Genomic DNA, 17,912 nt, shown 5'->3' on the forward strand with positions numbered 1-17,912 from the left:
TATATTTATTTTAAAATACTCATGTTTATTTTACATTAAGTGGATTATTAAGCATGTTAAGATCATAATAAGGGTTTGCGATGACCGTAGATCCTCAATATAACATAATAATCCAAGAGCCTTAAGATCCACCTTCATTTCAACGTAATTATTTACTTTATCCAAACGATATATAATAATGTGTATGTAACAACAAATAATCGATACGACTGTAATGTATTGGCACAAATTAATATTAAAATGAATCGAAAGCCCGAATTGTTCTCAAGCCTGTTGCTTTAATAATTTCAATATTAGAAATTTGCTTTTAGAAACTAAGCATTCAAAGTCTGATTTCTTTCAATTCCAAGTGACCCTTAAATATCGATGAGTAACTAACCAAACGATTATTGATTGCTAACTTATTAAATTATGGAAATGTCGCTGTATTTCTCAAGAGGAAGTGTACTAAGATATGGTATGTCCAATGATGTATTGAATTTCGATAATAATACGAAGTTTCTCCTTCAAACATATACAGTTGTTTAAAAAAGGAAGAGTTAATTATGAATTTTTAATCGGGTTTATATGTTTGCTATTTGTATTGAAAAAGTCGAAAAGGAGAAAGTTCGAGTAATATATTCTAATCTTCTCCGTTAAGAAACATTCTGATCTTGAACTAAAAATTCTTCAAATCAAAAATAGCAAATGATTCGGAAGTGTGTCGCTGCCACTATAGTGGAAAACGCTGGACGTGAACACACTCTTATTTACATTTTTTGAACCATATACATACTGATACCAAATGTATTAGTAAAATGTGTAATCGTGTTTCAAATATAATAACGAGAATTGGAATAATATTTAAGAAAGACATGAACACGATTAATTTATTAAAGAACATTTGATAACATCAGTAGGTACATTATCTTTCTTTATTCGTTTAACTTTAATTTAATTATAATAAAAATCTTTTATTTAAGAAAAGTATGAGTACATCTATAACAAAAAATTAAATTGTTATATATTTTTAATATCTACAATGGTCAGTCATAAGCTACTTAAATTTTTGTGGCTTTAGTATCGTTAAGTAATACATATAAATTAAAAACATAAAGCTTTTCATTTGTTAAATGACATTCAAATATTATTGATCTTTTCTCGTTATGCCAAATCTTTATATTTAGATATTTGTAAATATTTATATTTTGTTTTTTTTATATAATTAAACAAATTTAATTCCGCAATAATTTAAACTAAATAGATTAAGTACTTGATAATACAATATCTGAGAAAATAAAAAATATTGCAGGAATAATAATATGGCAAGGAAGAAGGATATTATCATATACCTTTATTCTATGTATTAAAAATGTATATGATTAATAATGGAGAACTTTTTATATTATACTTTTGTTTATCTCTAAATAGTTTAATCAATAATTTAACGTTGCATAAGAAATGCGATCACTAACAAAAAATACTTAACTGCACAACTAGCTTCATAAAGTTACATATATCCAAATTATTCAATTTTTCTTCAACAAAGTCATGATTATTAGAAAATTATTAAAAGCTCCAATTTTAAATAATGATTATTAGTAAAAGTAGAGTAACTATATACCATTGAACGTTTAAAATTAAATTTCGATTAATATTTAAATATTTTTGTTGTTTATAATATATTATTTATTGATTAAAATTGAAAAACATATTAAAATTTCATAATAAAGTTATATATTAATAAAATCTCGAATTTCATTTCTTTTAATATAATCTTGCTGCATAGATATGTAAATACATAGAATACTCGTGTTTACAATATGTAAAACGCGTTATAATATTTGAATACATAATTACTAATTACCGTACTTGAATTTAATTTAGTACAATGATAACACGATAGTTCGCGCCAATGATTGGTAATGCTTTGGGTAGTATTTCTGTAGTATCTTAGAAGTGGGGAGGACTTGTGAACTTATATAAAACAATTACTTATCGTATGGTGAGACTTTGTGTTGTGAATTGTTGTGTTCGTTCGTGATTCGATCTTTTAGGTTACACGTATGTTATACTTTGTTTATACTTAATCAATTTTATTGCGTCCGTGCAATATTCTAACCGACTTAAACAGTGGGCATGAAATTCGTTCAATATTCGCATCAAAACCAATTCTTTTAATGATTCTGTTTATATTTGTATCTCCAAATCGAGCATAAGGACTTCATCATTTTTTGTAAATTACGCAGTAAAATTATTTGTCAACAGCCATAGCGAATCGTTTTACAAACCTTATATTTATGTTTTATTTAAAGCAATTTTCCTGAACTGAAATTCTTTTTATTCTTGAAAAAACTGAAAGATCAAGCATGTCTGCATCACCGATTGCTAGGCAAGCTACCCAGAGCCAAAACATACCTTCCAAACGAGTCGTTATTAACGATCCCAGTCAGTTACCTATTGATTATTCATCTACCCCCGGTGGAACGCTTTTTTCAACTACGCCCGGAGGTTAGTGTCTTTCTTCTTTTACGTTACTAATAAACTATTAACCCATTAAACAATAATTTAGGTAATTATATTGATCAGAATATATTCCACCAATGTTCATGATTTTCAAATATGATGTCAAGGTCATGATTTTGAGTAATTCTATTTATATGTATGTATATCGCTGTCCGGATCTAGTTTCCGAAGTACTCATAAAAATATTTTTGATATTTTTTACTTTGACGTGGATTAGGTCTTGATTGTATTGTGGAGTTATAATGTACACATATCAACATAATTTCATTAAATAGAAAATATTAATGTAATTGTATAAACTTTATACATTTTTCAATTGTTTACATCCATTTTATTAGTTTTCATTCTTGTAAAACATCTTGTACTTTGTATTATGTTTATAATTTATCATGTTCTAGTAACTTTCTTTTGGGAGTGTATTTCATCTTTTCTTAAGAAATTAAGTTTATTGTAGTTCAATTATATTCTTACAATTAAATTTAAATTTCAGTTATTAGTTAAACATCACAATATTTGTTCAAAATTCAAATATGCTACATACGATTATACAAACTGGTCTGGACACTCGGTAAAGAAAACCATTCGAAAATTGAGTCGTCACTAGTTGTAAAAAATTAACAAATTCTGCGTTTGTACGAAACAAACAGAGATGAGTACAGTATCTCTATCTCTGTCTGAGACAATTATACCATGTCATGCATGCGCAGAACGAGAATCTTCTTGTCTCCCATGTTGATCTTCTACAATTAATCACAACTCAATTTTCGGACGGTTTTCCCTAGACTTCAGTGTATGAGTACCAAGACCTGTTTATAATATGATCGTGATAGTACATATGAGATATTACTATAATTATTAATATAATAGTATATAATTTTTTGAGGGAGCGTAGAGAATATTCTCATTATATAAATAATTAATAAATTTTTTCTAGGTACACGTATTGTTTATGAACGTGATTTCTTGATGAATTTACGAAATTCTCCCATATCACGAACACCACCACGAAATATGCCATCCATACCCGGAGAGTTATTAAAAAATACATCAAATCTCTCAACATCAACGAAAAATCAAATTAACAAAGGTCAATACTTATTTCACTAGGTTATCACAAGACTACTAGTAAATTATAGATTTTTATGTATTTGTAGGAAATGTAAACGTGCAAAATTGCATGGTGTTCATGAAAATATCTGTTTGTATAAACATCTGCAGTCTGATTGCAATAATTTGATTTAGATTTTGGATAGATTATGCCATAACTTTTTGATTGTAACATGTTACAGATACTCCAGTAATTGAAGAATCTGCAGAACAATTTGAGATGGACATGTAAGAAACTGTAATTACAATATATTCATGTTGTGCCAGCCACTTTAATGAATAGTAAGAATCAATATATAACAGAAAAATATATTAGCAATTTTTATATAACTATGTGCCATTAGGGGCCTTAAATAGTAATAAGTGTTTATAACATCTAAAAATGTTAAATGTAATTGATATAGTTACACTGATTCATTGCATTATCATCTTATATGCTAATAAAGGTGACAAAAAATTTTTATCAGTACATTCATGTTTGCACTATTGGATGTATTACTTTATAATTTCACATATATTTGTACTACATGAATAAATGATATTTTGATAATAAAAGTTGTTACCTGTGAATCATAGTTATAGACTTATTAGGGAGCTATTTTAGTCCATAGAGAGTTTATTTTTGTTATGTAAACTAAGTTATTTGACTTTTATTTCAATATAATGTTTTAATATGATTAAATATTTTCACAATTAAGTTTTATACAATCGAATTTTGTAGATTAAAGTATATCATAAAACAGATGAAAAATTTTCAATCTTTAACATTTATTTTATATAACATATACATACAACATAACAATTTATTTTATAAAAGGAATATGGAAAATTTGATAAAAGTAAAGAAAATCGAATATATATTTTTCTTTTCCTATGAAAATGATATTTTAGAAATTCAAAATGTTTAACAGATTTAATCATCATGAAGATTTAATTATAAGTTATAAATTATATTAAATATCAATATATAAAATTCTATGTATTTAAATATACATTTGTTTCTTTCATATAAAATAATTTCGTATAAAATATTACATTTTCATTTATTAAAGAGTTAAAACGAATATATATTATATATTTGTCAAAGATTAGCCAATATTTGTATAACTATTATATTGTTATATCACATTAACATAGCTTAATAATGTATATTTTATGCCATTAAAGTGCGTTAAAATTCAGGTAAATATATTGTATGCATTTTCTCCAGTTATGTTTTGAATTTTGAATATTCTGTCTAAAATAACTTTCGCCACATTGACTTTTGTTCCATTATTGTCATAATCGTTGTAATAAATTAGTTCACAAAGATCTGCACATTCTGGATCAGCATCTATTAACTGTTTTAATTTTTTATAAAATTTCTGTATGATACATTTGCAGTATTTCTTATAAACATTTGTTTCATTGTGAGCATGTTTTTGAACTTCATGGAAAGTTAACAAAGGTGTTGCACCTTCTACCACTATGTAGAAAGGTGTCTCTAATCTTAGACCATTGGGATAAATTTTGTATACACTGTTGTGATATGTTCGCCCTTTAACTCCTGCTCGATTCAACACTTCCTTCTCTAAATTCATTGCACTTTCCATCCAATGATATGAAGCTTCTTTAAGATTAGGTGGAATGTATGATGATGAAGGAATTAAAATAAATAGTTTGTGAACACTTATATATATACCATGATTGTCTTCAATATTTTCTATCTTTTCAATTAAACCTTTGTTAATAGATCCTGTTGAAGGAAGTATTATTCTTAAATATCCATAATAATAACTGTATGCCATAGAGGTTCCATAATCCAAACCTTTCATTGACTCAATATCAAAAGTATTTTCTTTTCTCTTTTCATATGAGTTTGTGATTAGTAATAATATATATGAAATTCCAGAGCATATAAAACACGTGAATGCGCCAAATATTTGTATGTAGTTATAAATATAATAATATTTAGTCATGGTTAGCATAATGAAACATATTAAAGAAATGTAAAACAACATATTTAAACTAAATTTAATATCACTGTTTTTCACGACCAAAATATTCATACTATGGATACATTGAAATAAAATAGTTAAAATCTTCAAAACTATGAAATAAAACAATATAACAAAGACATAATTTTGTATAGTAGGTATACTTCCATTTGTTATTTCCAAGTATATTTCTGCTGTAATGCTTACAACAGTGCAATTCATTAGAAGTAAGTATATATACTCATCCATTTTAATGTTTTTCATCAATATCAATATGTTACGTTAATTGAGACTGCAAATGATAAATAGAATAAGTAAAATCATCTATGATAAATTTACTTATTATTATTTATTACTAATCAGTATTTCAATAAATTTACCTGTTTGATTATTAATAAGATTTTTTTAAAGTCCTATGTGAATCTCCTTTGTAACTCAACATTGCCAAATGACGAATACGAGTAAGAAAAAGATAAATAATTTTTCAAACTTCTCTTTACTATAGATAAATAGATAAAATAGATAGGTAGATAAAAAAAGATTAAAGATTTGAAAAATGCTTTGCGTTAAGCAACAGGATAGACTTAATATACTTATATATATCAGGTAACAAGATGAAGCGGGAACAAAACAGAGACAGAGAGGTAGCAAAAGAGGAAGAGAAAGGTAGTTCACGTATCGCTAGGTCAGAGCGCTGTTAACGTAAGTGAAACAAGTCGATTGACCTACGGTACAATCGAAACCATGTACGATCGATAAAGTCCATTATCTGGAAACATTTTCTGCAAAAATTACTTAGCTCTTTCCATGCTTGTTTATTTCCCGAGTAGAATACGATATAAGTGTAAATCGGTCACAAGTGCATTGCAAGCTAAAATATCCCAGCAGGTGATTTTTGTTGCTGATTAGCGCCATATCCCACAATGGACCAATCAGCTGCTCGGTAAACCGCCGTAAAACCTCGAATCTGTCCGCAGACGAATGACAACAAAAGAGACTGATAGAAGTCGCGCGCGCGAGACAGTGGATTTTTTTCGCGACTCCGCCGTGAAGATTTGCGGTTTTTTCCATTTTGTTGCTCGCCGCGAATAACGTCGGTTTGACCGGTGGTGAAAGCGTCGAGGAATATGAAGAGAAGAAATGTCGAGTGTGGTAAGCTTCGGAGGCCCTTGAAACGCAACAAGCTCACTGAGGGGATCTACGGAAGGTAAGTTTTCGCCGCCATATGTCTTCTCATTTGGAACGGCTAATTTTAAAAATAACCAAAAATCTGACCGATCGCCCCTCGAGATATTTGTCAAATCGTCGATCGAAAACTGTTACGTACTTTCGGGTTGATGCGAAGTGCGAAACCTCTGTGATACATTGTGTCAATACGTGATCATCCACCGCTTCCCAGAAGCTGCTTGACATTTCACTAAAACCTTGACCATGTGTGCCTGTTTTTTACAAAAACATTTGTTGAGTTACATCTTTATAATTGTTTTCTTACCTGCATTCACAATCTTTCGCCTAACGTGCCATGTAATTGAAAGATTTTTATGTCTAACCACATCAAAGAAATTTGCCAGTTCAACAACTTTTCCTTCAGTTATTCCCTTTTCTTAAAAACTATATTAATATTGGCTTACATCATATAATTATATAATTTAGATTTGTCATTTATTTTATTTAGTTAAGAGGTGCTTATTTTGTTTTGTCGCAGTGTTTATTTCCTTTGAAATATTTTATACTTTTGCGATTGTAGATCCTTAATTATATAATTGTGTTACAAGAATGATAATAAAATAATGAAATTTTTTATTTCAGTACTTTACTTTATCTAAAATTTCTCCTACTATGGGCCATGGTAATTTTGGCAGACTTCATTTTAGAATTCCGATTTGAATTTTTGTGGCCGTTTTGGCTACTTCTCAGAAGTGTTTACGATTCTTTTAAATATCAAGGCTTGGTAAGTAATCCACATTTCAAAACACGTGTGCTTATACCTGATTTTAAAATAACATAGACTATTATATTTCCAGGCCTTCTCTGTATTTTTTATTTGTATTGCTCTTACATCAGATATGATTTGTTTCTTTTTCATACCAGTACATTGGTTGTTTTTTGCTGCTAGCACTTATGTTTGGGTACAATATGTTTGGCATACAGGTAAATATAAACATATCTTTAGGTTGTTTGAATTAATTTAATTGCAATGAGATTGATATAAATATATTGTATATGGAACAGATAAAGGTGTGTGCCTTCCAACTGTGATGTTATGGTTACTATTTCTATACATAGAAGCAGCAGTTCGATTAAGAGATTTGAGACATATGCCCTTTCATTTGGATCTTTGTCGACCATTCGCAGCGCATTGGTATATATATTTTTGTTATTATACTCTCTTTTCTTTCTTTATTTACGCATTTACTCTTTGCCACTGAATATTGTAAGATACACTTCAGAGGAACAATTTTATGACTAACAAAAAAATAATAACCTATTCCTATGTTACTGTACAAAATTGCTATTTTAATGTTGAATTGACAATATCAATTCAAAAGTAATAATAAAAATAATTATAAGTAATATCTTTTTTCAGCATTGGTTATCCTGTAGTTACATTAGGTTTTGGTTTTAAGAGCTACATTGGCTACAGAATGAGACAGGTAAATCTGTAATAAATACATAATCATTCAAAGACTATTTTTAAACGTTTTATTTACATAACTGCCTTTTTTTGCCAGAGAAAACAAAAAGATGTAGCGAAGGAGAATGAATTCTACCTACAACTACTGCAGCAAGCACTGCCTCTAGAGCAACAAACTTCCACTACGATACAACCGATACAAGTTCAATCACAAACACATATTACAACACTAGAGCAACATGTTAAATCACAAAATAATAAATTAAATTTGCAGTGCAATCCAAGTCCTGAAAAAAGTAGAGGTAGTTTGTATTTATTTTCAACTTTTAATATATATATAATAGTAAAATAATAATATAGCTTAATCATAAAATGCATTGTAGGAAGCAGTAATAATTCTGTAGAAACAGGTGTACAAAATGGTAGTTTACATATAGGGACACAAATTACATCAACAAACCAAAATGTAACAACAAAAAATAATCATAGGAAGTCCTTAGACAAAGGTGAAAAGCAAGAAGAGCAACATAATAAGCATAATGTAACAAATGTATCACAATCTGATAAAAACGATAAAAGATTTATACATACAAATGGGAATACTGTTAATCACAGTGATATGCAGTTCATTGAAAGAGTTGGGTAAGTTGGGTGACATGTGTATCTTGGAAACTAAACAGTATCCATATTATGTAAAATAATAAAAGATTCGTTAACAGTTTAAATAAAAATTACAGATCAATAAATGATTTTGATGCCAATGAAATAGAGAAAGATAAATTTATTAAAGGTGCAAATTGTGGGCATACTACAATAAAATCACAGACTAATGGTTCTGTAACAGGAAAGTGGAATAATATAAAAGAAAATCGGGAATCATCGTCCACTGTTAATACTCAACGTGAACGAAAAACACGTCAAGTGAAAGCCACGGTTGATAATATAACTGAGCAGCAAAAGCAGCAAGACGAATATTGTCAAAGGTATGTTATTTACATCAATTAGTGAATTAACAAAAATGTTATTTTATGCAACATATTTTTTGTGCTCCTTCATTTCTATATCCATATATAAAATTGTGATTTAATACTGTGTATACTTATACTTTCTTTATTCCTTAATCCTTATGATTTTCTTAAAATGTAATTGTTATTTTTATTGAATTGAAAGATATGCAACTCTATATTATCAGATTTTTTCTTTAGTGTAATATAATATCGTTTAAATAGGTTACTGATGTGTCGCAGGCTTGAAGCTGACATAAAACGCTTGAAGTCAGATCTGCAATCCAGTCGACAACTGGAACAGGAACTTCGTTCCCAGATTAGTTCTCTACAAAATGGAGAACGTCAAGCTAAGGGTGATATACAGCAACTTCAGCACGATAACGATCAGTTGCAAAGCAAGTGCGTATACACACACACAGTATCATTTCTATATTGTTAAAATTGTACTTAAAAGATCTATTTTTCTTCCAATACACGTATACGCGTAGATATTTTTACACTATTAAATATATTTTTATTTATATACATAAATATTTTTATTTTGGATAGATTAAATGGATTAGTAACAGCTCGTCAATTAGATAAACAAACAATGTCTTCGTTGGAAAAACGAATCGCAGAAGAGCGGAAACAGCGCACTGCTTGCGAAGCATCTTTAGTTTCCGAGAGGCGAGCACGACGAGCTGCAGAAGAAGCACGATCTGCAATTCCGCCTCCACCTCCGCCACTTATTAGACAAGAATGTACAGATACTTGTAAAAGTCGTAGGACACAAATGGAACAAGATCTCAAAAACTTACGGCGAGAACTTAAAACGAAGGAAGAGAGGTAAAGATGTTGAAATAATAAAAAAAATTTTATGTAAATAAAATTTTAAATATAAATGTAAGCTGACACATCGGAATATAAAATATCTATCGGAATATAAAATAATATCTATAGTGTCGTAAATATACTAAGTAATAGTCAAAATTTCATTCAAATGTAAATAATTAAATTAAGTTCAAGGGTTTTTAATATGTTAATAATTAAATACTTTTTTGTATTGTAAATTCACTAAACTATATATCAGATGTTAATTTCTTATATATTTTCTTAGGTGCAACATATTAGAAAAAGATGTAACTCGTTGTAAGGAAAATCATAAAGAGTCTGAAATTTTACTCGGTGCACTAAATGCGCTACAAGATAAAACTGCGCATTTAGAAGACAGCTTAAGTGCAGAAACGCGCATAAAGCTTGATTTATTTTCTGCACTTGGTGAAGCCAAGCGACAATTAGAAATCAGAGAAAGTAAGTAGGATTCGATTTACAATTATAAATCTTTAATATTTTTGGTAATCAAGGAAATGTATAAACTTAAGTGGGACCGAAGCATCAATTTCTCAAACATAGTTTTATTTATATAAACGATTTTAGTATATGTATATTAAATTGATATATATATGTATTTATGTATGTATGTGTATGTTAAATATCGCATATTGTTGAATCAGGTTTAATTAGATCTCAAGAAAAGGAAATTGAAATGTTAAAAGCAAAAATAGCTCAAGATTTAGCTGTGATGCCACAAGATACGTTTGGACCTGCGCCAACCTGTGCGACATCTAAGCTTCGATTAAATAATGAAGTACGAGTAGCAGGTACGAAAATACGTTCAAATGAAAGTCTCTGTCCAGGGTGTACAGTTTCAAATTTGGATCCAAATGCGACAGCGTATACACCTAAGAATTCCCTAATAGCGTCTACCGAAGCTTGAAGAAACAATTTTTGGCCACATTATGACTTCACAAAAGTTGGGTATATATTTCATAAACATGTTTCAGTCTGTTTCTCAATGGAAGTATAAATATGAATTTATGTTTTATACGTGCATATACTTGTTTTATTGAAATCAAAGTTTTGTATTTAAAATCCGTAGGACTAATGAGACGTAAGATCTTTTTAACACTTATAATGTAGAATATTTGTGTAACATTTGCTTAAAAAACGTGGCTCATGCTATAAATTTGTCAAATTTCATAACAGGAGATATCTTTTATAAATGTCTTCCATGGGAGGCTTCTAGAAACATGTTTTATATCGTACTTGTCACCTGAACTAATACAACGTTATTAACTACTTATGACCATGGGACGTGACTAATACTAAATTAAAAAAGTATTTAAAAATTAGTTACGTTCTGTTAAACGTGCTGTAGGTCGATCTAACAGGTACCTTCTTCATCTTTTTGGTACTTGCAACAGATGTATTAAGAAGAATTAAAACTAAAGTGAGGCAACAGTGACACGCGTAATCTAGTTATAGATAATTATTAAATTTTAAATTAAATTTAGTACTTCTATTTAGATGGTAACGTTTGATAAATTTACTGTTGACGTTTAACAGAAAACTGTATATTTTACTAATTTTTTATAGCGTTCGAATTATATCGATTTTCACATAACACTTTCTATTTAAAAATACCATAATGTAGATATAAAGAGCTAGAAAAACGATATAAATTGGATCGACGAACGACTAGCGGCATATCTTATTTGTTAGAAGCATAGAAAAATTGAAGACTCAATCTGTATTTGATCCTCCTACAGCATATGCCTAAATCTATGACGACTTGTTATAGACACAAATCTTGTTCAAGTCGTAATCCGAAGCTAGTCCAGCATACAAACTGTATTTAATGTCTTTGGCAAATGAAGCCATTTTAAGTCATGTGATCATCCAAAACCAGCCATTAATACACATTGAAAAACCTGCCGTTATCATTTGAGAGGATTGATGTAAATGTTAGAAACGCCAAATTTATTTTGAAATAATCACCAACGTATTGATTCTCTCTCTCTCTCTCTCTCTCATATTTCTCTACATTTTTTATATTTTTTAAATGTCTCTGTAAACCTTTTTAGTTTAGTGGTACAATTGTGTATTGGCTTTCGAACGGTGCGAAATAAGTGTTAATGTTTCATAATGATTTTTTGAAACGTGTACAGTGTTTTATGTGATAGATAGAAATTTTGTAAACAAAGGAATTTTTAAGTTAAGTATATTATAATTGGTAATGAAGGGATAGATTTATTTTACCCAATTTGTTTGATGAGCTTCAAGAGATAAACTAATGTGTAATGCCACGCGCGCGTTTATTTATGTACTGAACTGTTAAATCGTACATATAGGTAATCGAATCATTTTTCCAAATTGAACTTCTAATTTTTAATAGCGTTATTAATATTGGAATTATACGGTTTTTCATTGAGCAGTCTGGAGGAATGAAACAGATTTTTTTTTAATTTATCCGCAAACGTCTTCCTTTCACACATTTGATGGATACATTTAATGTATATAATGTGTGTCCCTTTTATAATATTATAAGTTTCGCTATTATCAACCAGCGATGATGTAATTTAGTAAAAGTTGATTATCATTGACTATTTATATAATATATATTACTTACGCGATACGTCGTTTCTCTTTCTCTTTCATCGTTTTTATACTACTTTTTACATACCTGATTTATAAGTTTAATGTTGAAAACATTAAATTCATTTTTTATAATTTTTAAGAGTAATATATTAAACACCGAACGATGTGTATGTATAAGAATTAATTATTAACACTTGAATATTTTGTAGAAAAATAATTGAATTCTCTTTAAATCTTTTTCATTGATGAAGTATTAAAAGATTAAGAGCAACATTAGAGTTTATATCAGCATATTCTTTCTAAGGTATAATAAACAAGTTAATTCCTTCACAAAAAAATAGTTGAGATGCAAGTTTTAGGAAAAGATGGCATTACGTATAAAAGATCTCTAGAAAAAGATGTGAATTTTATATATGCTTTAAATCCGCAAGAAAGCCAGTACCTGCTTGCTCCAATGAATATTAATTAACGACTGGTTGATATCATAAAAGTCATTCTTCCATGATTGTATATATAAAGCACTGTCATGACAATTTATTAATAACATAGTGGATCATGACCAACTAGTCAAATGAATTTCTATAAGCACAAATATTTATTAAATATCTAATATTCATTTGATATTTCTGTCCTTACATGAAAAAGCAATAACAATTACTGTTTCTTCTCATTAATTAAAATTATAAAAGATTTATCGATATTATCATCAAACTGTTAAGTTTATTAATTAATTTTGTGTTTCTTGGATGATCCACGTACTAAATATAATTGCAAAATGTTAATGCACAATGCATATGTTATAAAACTATTTTTATTTTACATTAAAATGTGGAATTTTCATCATTTTTGCTTAAAAAATTAAAAGCATATCAATACAAAAGTCATATAACTCTGAGAAAACCTATGCTTCATATTTCTTTTTTATTTTACTATATAAACAGTGCTGATCTTTTTTCGTTCCTAGATTTACATAAAAAATATTAAAAATTTAATAATTCACTGATGTTGGCAATTAAACTGTAGGGGAATAATGTGCTTACTTTAATTTTGTTAATGCTTCTTTATATAAGATTTATAAAGGAAACGATACAGTTCATTTTACACACGCTAAAATTCGTTATTCCATCAATAATTATCATCCGACTGGTATGGAAATTTGTTTTATCATTAAGATTAATTTCTTTATAGTTAAGATCAATCAGACTTGTGTCTATGTCAACTTGTATCATTATGTGCATAAGCCTTTATAATGTAATGAAACAGTGTAAATAATTACTTAAAATAGACTAAACGCAAAGCAAAACTTACTAAAATTGTTTGGGCACTTGCGTAGCATAGTTAAAGCACATTATATAAAATTAATTAGTTTAATTTATTTTAAGTGAAAGTTCTATTAACTCATTTATGATTGTAATTTTTTAATCGATTTTCTAATCATATTATTTTAAGTCAAATTTGAAATTCAGAAAAAATTAAATTGAAATTGATTGCTTTCAATATACATCATTACTTTACCACAGTAGCAAAGCAGAATCAGTATTATAACAAGAAATGTTATGATAAATAATGAATTAAACGAATTAAAAATATTAAATAAAATATAGTAATTTCTAAATGATGTTTCAACTTAATAGAAATTATTTATCAGATAAATCATTTAAAAGATAAATAAAGAGAATATTATGTAAATGAGGTAAAAAAGATATTGAATTTTTGTTAATTACTTTTTTTTATTGAATATACATACAGTTGAGTGTAATGCATTATATAAAAAAGAAATTTGATAATGTTTTTAATGCAGAACATAAATGAGTTAATTTGACAAAAGTGTAAAATGCTTGTATGGAAATATCATTTTGAAAAACGAATGCTTTTCTTTTCAAGGTATTGCATTATCAAGTGCACATTAAGTACCTGATCAGGGGATGCCGTAATATTTGCGGCTAATATACTTATCATGGATTTAATTCCACTATAAGGCTGGTTTCGCGAATATACTCTTGCTATTTAATTAATATTGTTTGTATTGAGTTATTGTGATATATTTTATAGGCATATATACACGCACATGACTTGGCACATGACATTCATATTCATGCTGTATATGTTCATTTAACTTTCATATAGCATATACACGTACATTTAATTGTTTGGTATAGAACAGCTTGGGGTTAGTTGTCTATGTTTAATTACATATGTAATAGCTTACGAAGAAGCATTCTTTCTATGTGACTCGGGGCGACTGCATAGTAATTGCACCTCACATTTGTAAGGAATTGTATGTTTCATGTCGTACTTTGTAGTGAAGTACTTTGTAGTATATTATTTGAAATGCATTGAAATAACTTCTCTATGACAATAACGATATATTGCTTTTGTTATGTATTTAAATGTTTTCGAATGAAGTATAAAAATTTGTTACAAAAAGTACTTTTTTAATTTAAAAAGGAAAGTTTGATTTAGAATTCAAGTTAATTTTATGATAGAATATTGTATTGTGATTAATAATTATGTTTTGCAACATAATATTTCTTTTTTATGTTTTTACTTATTGTTATACTTTTGTAATTTTGTAATGAAATTATAGATATGATGAATAATTGATTAACTATGAAACAGTGAAGAAATTTAAAAAGGAAAATAATGTTACTGTATTTTAACAATCATATCTTGAAATTCTGATGTTGCTGTATGTATATTTTTCATACTACAGCTAAATAATAAAATATGAACATAATTTAAAATATGTACATATTTTTACAATCAAATTTTACAAAAATTGGATTGTTTGTTTCTATTTGAACGCTTTAAAGTGCGTTAAAATGTATATACATAATTATATTTATTACACGATTCGTGGATAAAATTTTTCTCCTAAAAATAGAACGCAAAGTACTTGATTCGTTATGTTTATGAAATTTTATAAATAAACAATTATAAAAACGAGATGTTAGGTGTACAGTATATAATGATCTTTTGGAAGTGTATAATATTGCACAGTCATGTAATGTACTTGTATATGCATGTGATATATTAACGTCATCCCTATGATATTATGTGATTTTTATTGTAATAAATCAATTAATGAGTTTATTAAGATGAAATAATACTGCATTAGGATGATAATCATTTTAACGGTTTTTTTCCTTTTTTTAATTTATTTATTATCGTCACACGTATTGACAAGAAAGAAACAAGACTAGAAGAAATTTAATTACTTTAGGCAGTTTGCTATATTAAGACTTTTCATTCGTATTTTGTGGAACAAATAAAGTATTTTTTTTACTCCGTAGATGAGAAACGTGTAAAGTTTGACGGTGATATAAAGAAAGAGGAGATTGAAAAAATGTATTTTATCAAAAGTAACGTGCATCGTGATTGTGTGAGTTAATAAGAAATTATTAGATCTTTCTGAAAATGACCTTGTGTATGTGAAAATATGTTTTCAAGAACATGCACCGTTATGTTTTATAGCTGTACTATCATCGCGAACTATATGTTTAATACGATTCCTTAAAGCGTATTAATACATAATTGAAGGAACGTGAAACGTTTTAGATAGAAAGAATATACTTACACATATTCAGATATAGTGACAAATTTTTCTTTCGTTTTAAACAATTTCATAAGAATACAACGCGTAGTTTTCGCATCTCATTATTTGAAGACTACAGGGGAAGAACATGATAAGACATTTCCTATTTGTTTTACAGGAAATCAGTTTTAAAATTCAGTACATTGAGGATCGAATCATGTCATCAAAAAGTACGATACTTTTAACAATGTTTAATAAATAAAACAATTTTCCAAGTCCCATTTTTAAAATTATATTCATAAAAATATGAATTTACATAAATATGTGCAGTCTATTTATCACGATTTTCTCCTGTGATCTTCGTTTATAATTGTACATTCGCTTCTCTTTCTCTCTTTTACTTTAGCGTTTAGATAATTTTCAAAATCCTGTTAAGGTATGTACCTTAAGAAAGAAAGAAAAATGAAAAAAATGATTTTGATCTCGTAATGTGATGACAATGCACGCAAATGCCCTTCTCTTCTCCATGCGTTCATATTTTAAAGAAAGAAAGGAAAACGTCTGATCTTTTAACGTTCTTCGTCATCCCATTCTCGACTATTTGAATCATTTCAGTTCGAATAGAATGGCCGGCATTACACTGAAATTGGTCTAGTCTGTATGAATGTGCGTAGTTCATTAAGAACAAGCTGAGTGGAACATTTTTACGATTTATTTAAGCGAACTTTGCGAAACAAAAATATACTTTATTAAACTCCCTGTCTCTCGCATAAAAGATATTTAAAAAAAGAAAGGAAACGTCTTGCTTGAAAGATGAGAATCTTTCGAGGCGGAAATTTCGTTTTTGCGTAACTTCTATACAATAAATCAGAAAATCTTACGTGTAGACATGTAAGTAAGTAAGTACATTATGGTTGTTGGTTTTTTTTTTATTCATACATATACTTTTTTGTAATTATATATGTTGATCTCGGAAGTAAATTTTTCTACGTCTTTATGTCAACGGCTCAATTAATATTAATCTGTTCTTTTCTTTTTTTCCTTCGTTTTTAAAAGGTGCACGTAATACTTCGATGAAAATACACATCGTTGCTAAGGAATATCGTTGAAAAAAACGGTGACAAGATTATATTTCCTCGATTGAGTTTTTAAATACTTCTATATCATAGTTTTTAGGTGGTTAAAAAGGTATTCATACTCAAAGCATACCTTCTAATGAAGAATATTTATTAAAATTTCATTCGTTTCGTAATTTTTTTGAATTCTTCGTGCATGATGATGAAAGGATTACAAATACATCGATCACGATGTTGATACGACATAATAGGCAAAAAAGATGTTCATTCTTCTCTTAATTGCAGCACAGTGAATTACAATTTGGATATTCGTGCATATTTAAAAACTCAAAATGTCTCATAATATTTTCATACGTAATAAATATGATATTTTAGTATGCATAAACAGTACTTTCTCCCAATCTTGTTACATTTTTTGTAAATAAATTCTACACTCTTTCCTTTATGCTATAAGATTTAAAAGAAAGAAAGAAAAAAAGGAAAAAAAATAGGTACTTCTTGGTATTGGTACTTAATGACTTTTCATTGTGTACTATGTACCACCATTTATACGATAGAAATATTTATTAAAATAAATATTGTAAAATGACACGTGTATAATTTATATATTATAATTAATATGATTAAATTGTCACGTGTACATATAAATCA

General features: G+C 28.1%; 3 protein-coding genes across 9 annotated transcripts; 2 read left to right on the top strand and 1 right to left on the bottom strand.

The window, feature by feature from the left end:
* Positions 1-1,837: 1,837 nt before the first annotated feature.
* On the top strand, positions 1,838-4,182 carry LOC126874399 (eukaryotic translation initiation factor 4E-binding protein). Of its 3 annotated transcripts, none has more exons than XM_050636384.1 (4): positions 1,838-1,984; positions 2,342-2,490; positions 3,440-3,592; positions 3,795-4,182. In XM_050636384.1, the coding sequence occupies exons 2-4, from the start codon at positions 2,349-2,351 to the stop codon at positions 3,842-3,844; spliced, it is 345 nt and encodes a 114-aa protein (XP_050492341.1). In that variant the 5' UTR covers positions 1,838-1,984; positions 2,342-2,348; the 3' UTR covers positions 3,845-4,182. The 3 variants fall into 3 exon arrangements, with proteins under 3 accessions (XP_050492341.1, XP_050492338.1, XP_050492339.1); XM_050636381.1 differs by having other exon boundaries at positions 1,878-2,043; XM_050636382.1 differs by having other exon boundaries at positions 1,881-2,043; positions 2,295-2,490.
* A 176-nt stretch (positions 4,183-4,358) lies between these two features.
* LOC126874395 (stimulator of interferon genes protein homolog) lies at positions 4,359-6,229 on the bottom strand. The gene is made up of 2 exons (XM_050636377.1): positions 5,969-6,229; positions 4,359-5,880 (listed from the first exon to the last, which is right to left on the bottom strand). The coding sequence occupies exon 2, from the start codon at positions 5,850-5,852 to the stop codon at positions 4,791-4,793; it is 1,062 nt and encodes a 353-aa protein (XP_050492334.1). The 5' UTR covers positions 5,853-5,880; positions 5,969-6,229; the 3' UTR covers positions 4,359-4,790.
* A 203-nt stretch (positions 6,230-6,432) lies between these two features.
* Positions 6,433-17,909, top strand: LOC126874386 (macoilin-1). Of its 5 annotated transcripts, none has more exons than XM_050636342.1 (12): positions 6,433-6,795; positions 7,398-7,539; positions 7,613-7,739; positions 7,821-7,950; positions 8,176-8,242; positions 8,321-8,528; positions 8,607-8,865; positions 8,961-9,206; positions 9,453-9,629; positions 9,780-10,058; positions 10,330-10,523; positions 10,727-17,909. In XM_050636342.1, the coding sequence occupies exons 1-12, from the start codon at positions 6,716-6,718 to the stop codon at positions 10,987-10,989; spliced, it is 2,172 nt and encodes a 723-aa protein (XP_050492299.1). In that variant the 5' UTR covers positions 6,433-6,715; the 3' UTR covers positions 10,990-17,909. The 5 variants fall into 5 exon arrangements, with proteins under 5 accessions (XP_050492299.1, XP_050492301.1, XP_050492296.1 ...); XM_050636344.1 differs by having other exon boundaries at positions 8,321-8,525; XM_050636339.1 differs by having other exon boundaries at positions 8,943-9,206; positions 10,727-17,182.
* The last annotated feature ends 3 nt before the right edge of the window (positions 17,910-17,912 follow it).

This window comes from Bombus huntii, chromosome 16 (genome assembly GCF_024542735.1).
Source record: "Bombus huntii isolate Logan2020A chromosome 16, iyBomHunt1.1, whole genome shotgun sequence".
Taxonomy (NCBI): domain Eukaryota; kingdom Metazoa; phylum Arthropoda; class Insecta; order Hymenoptera; family Apidae; genus Bombus; species Bombus huntii.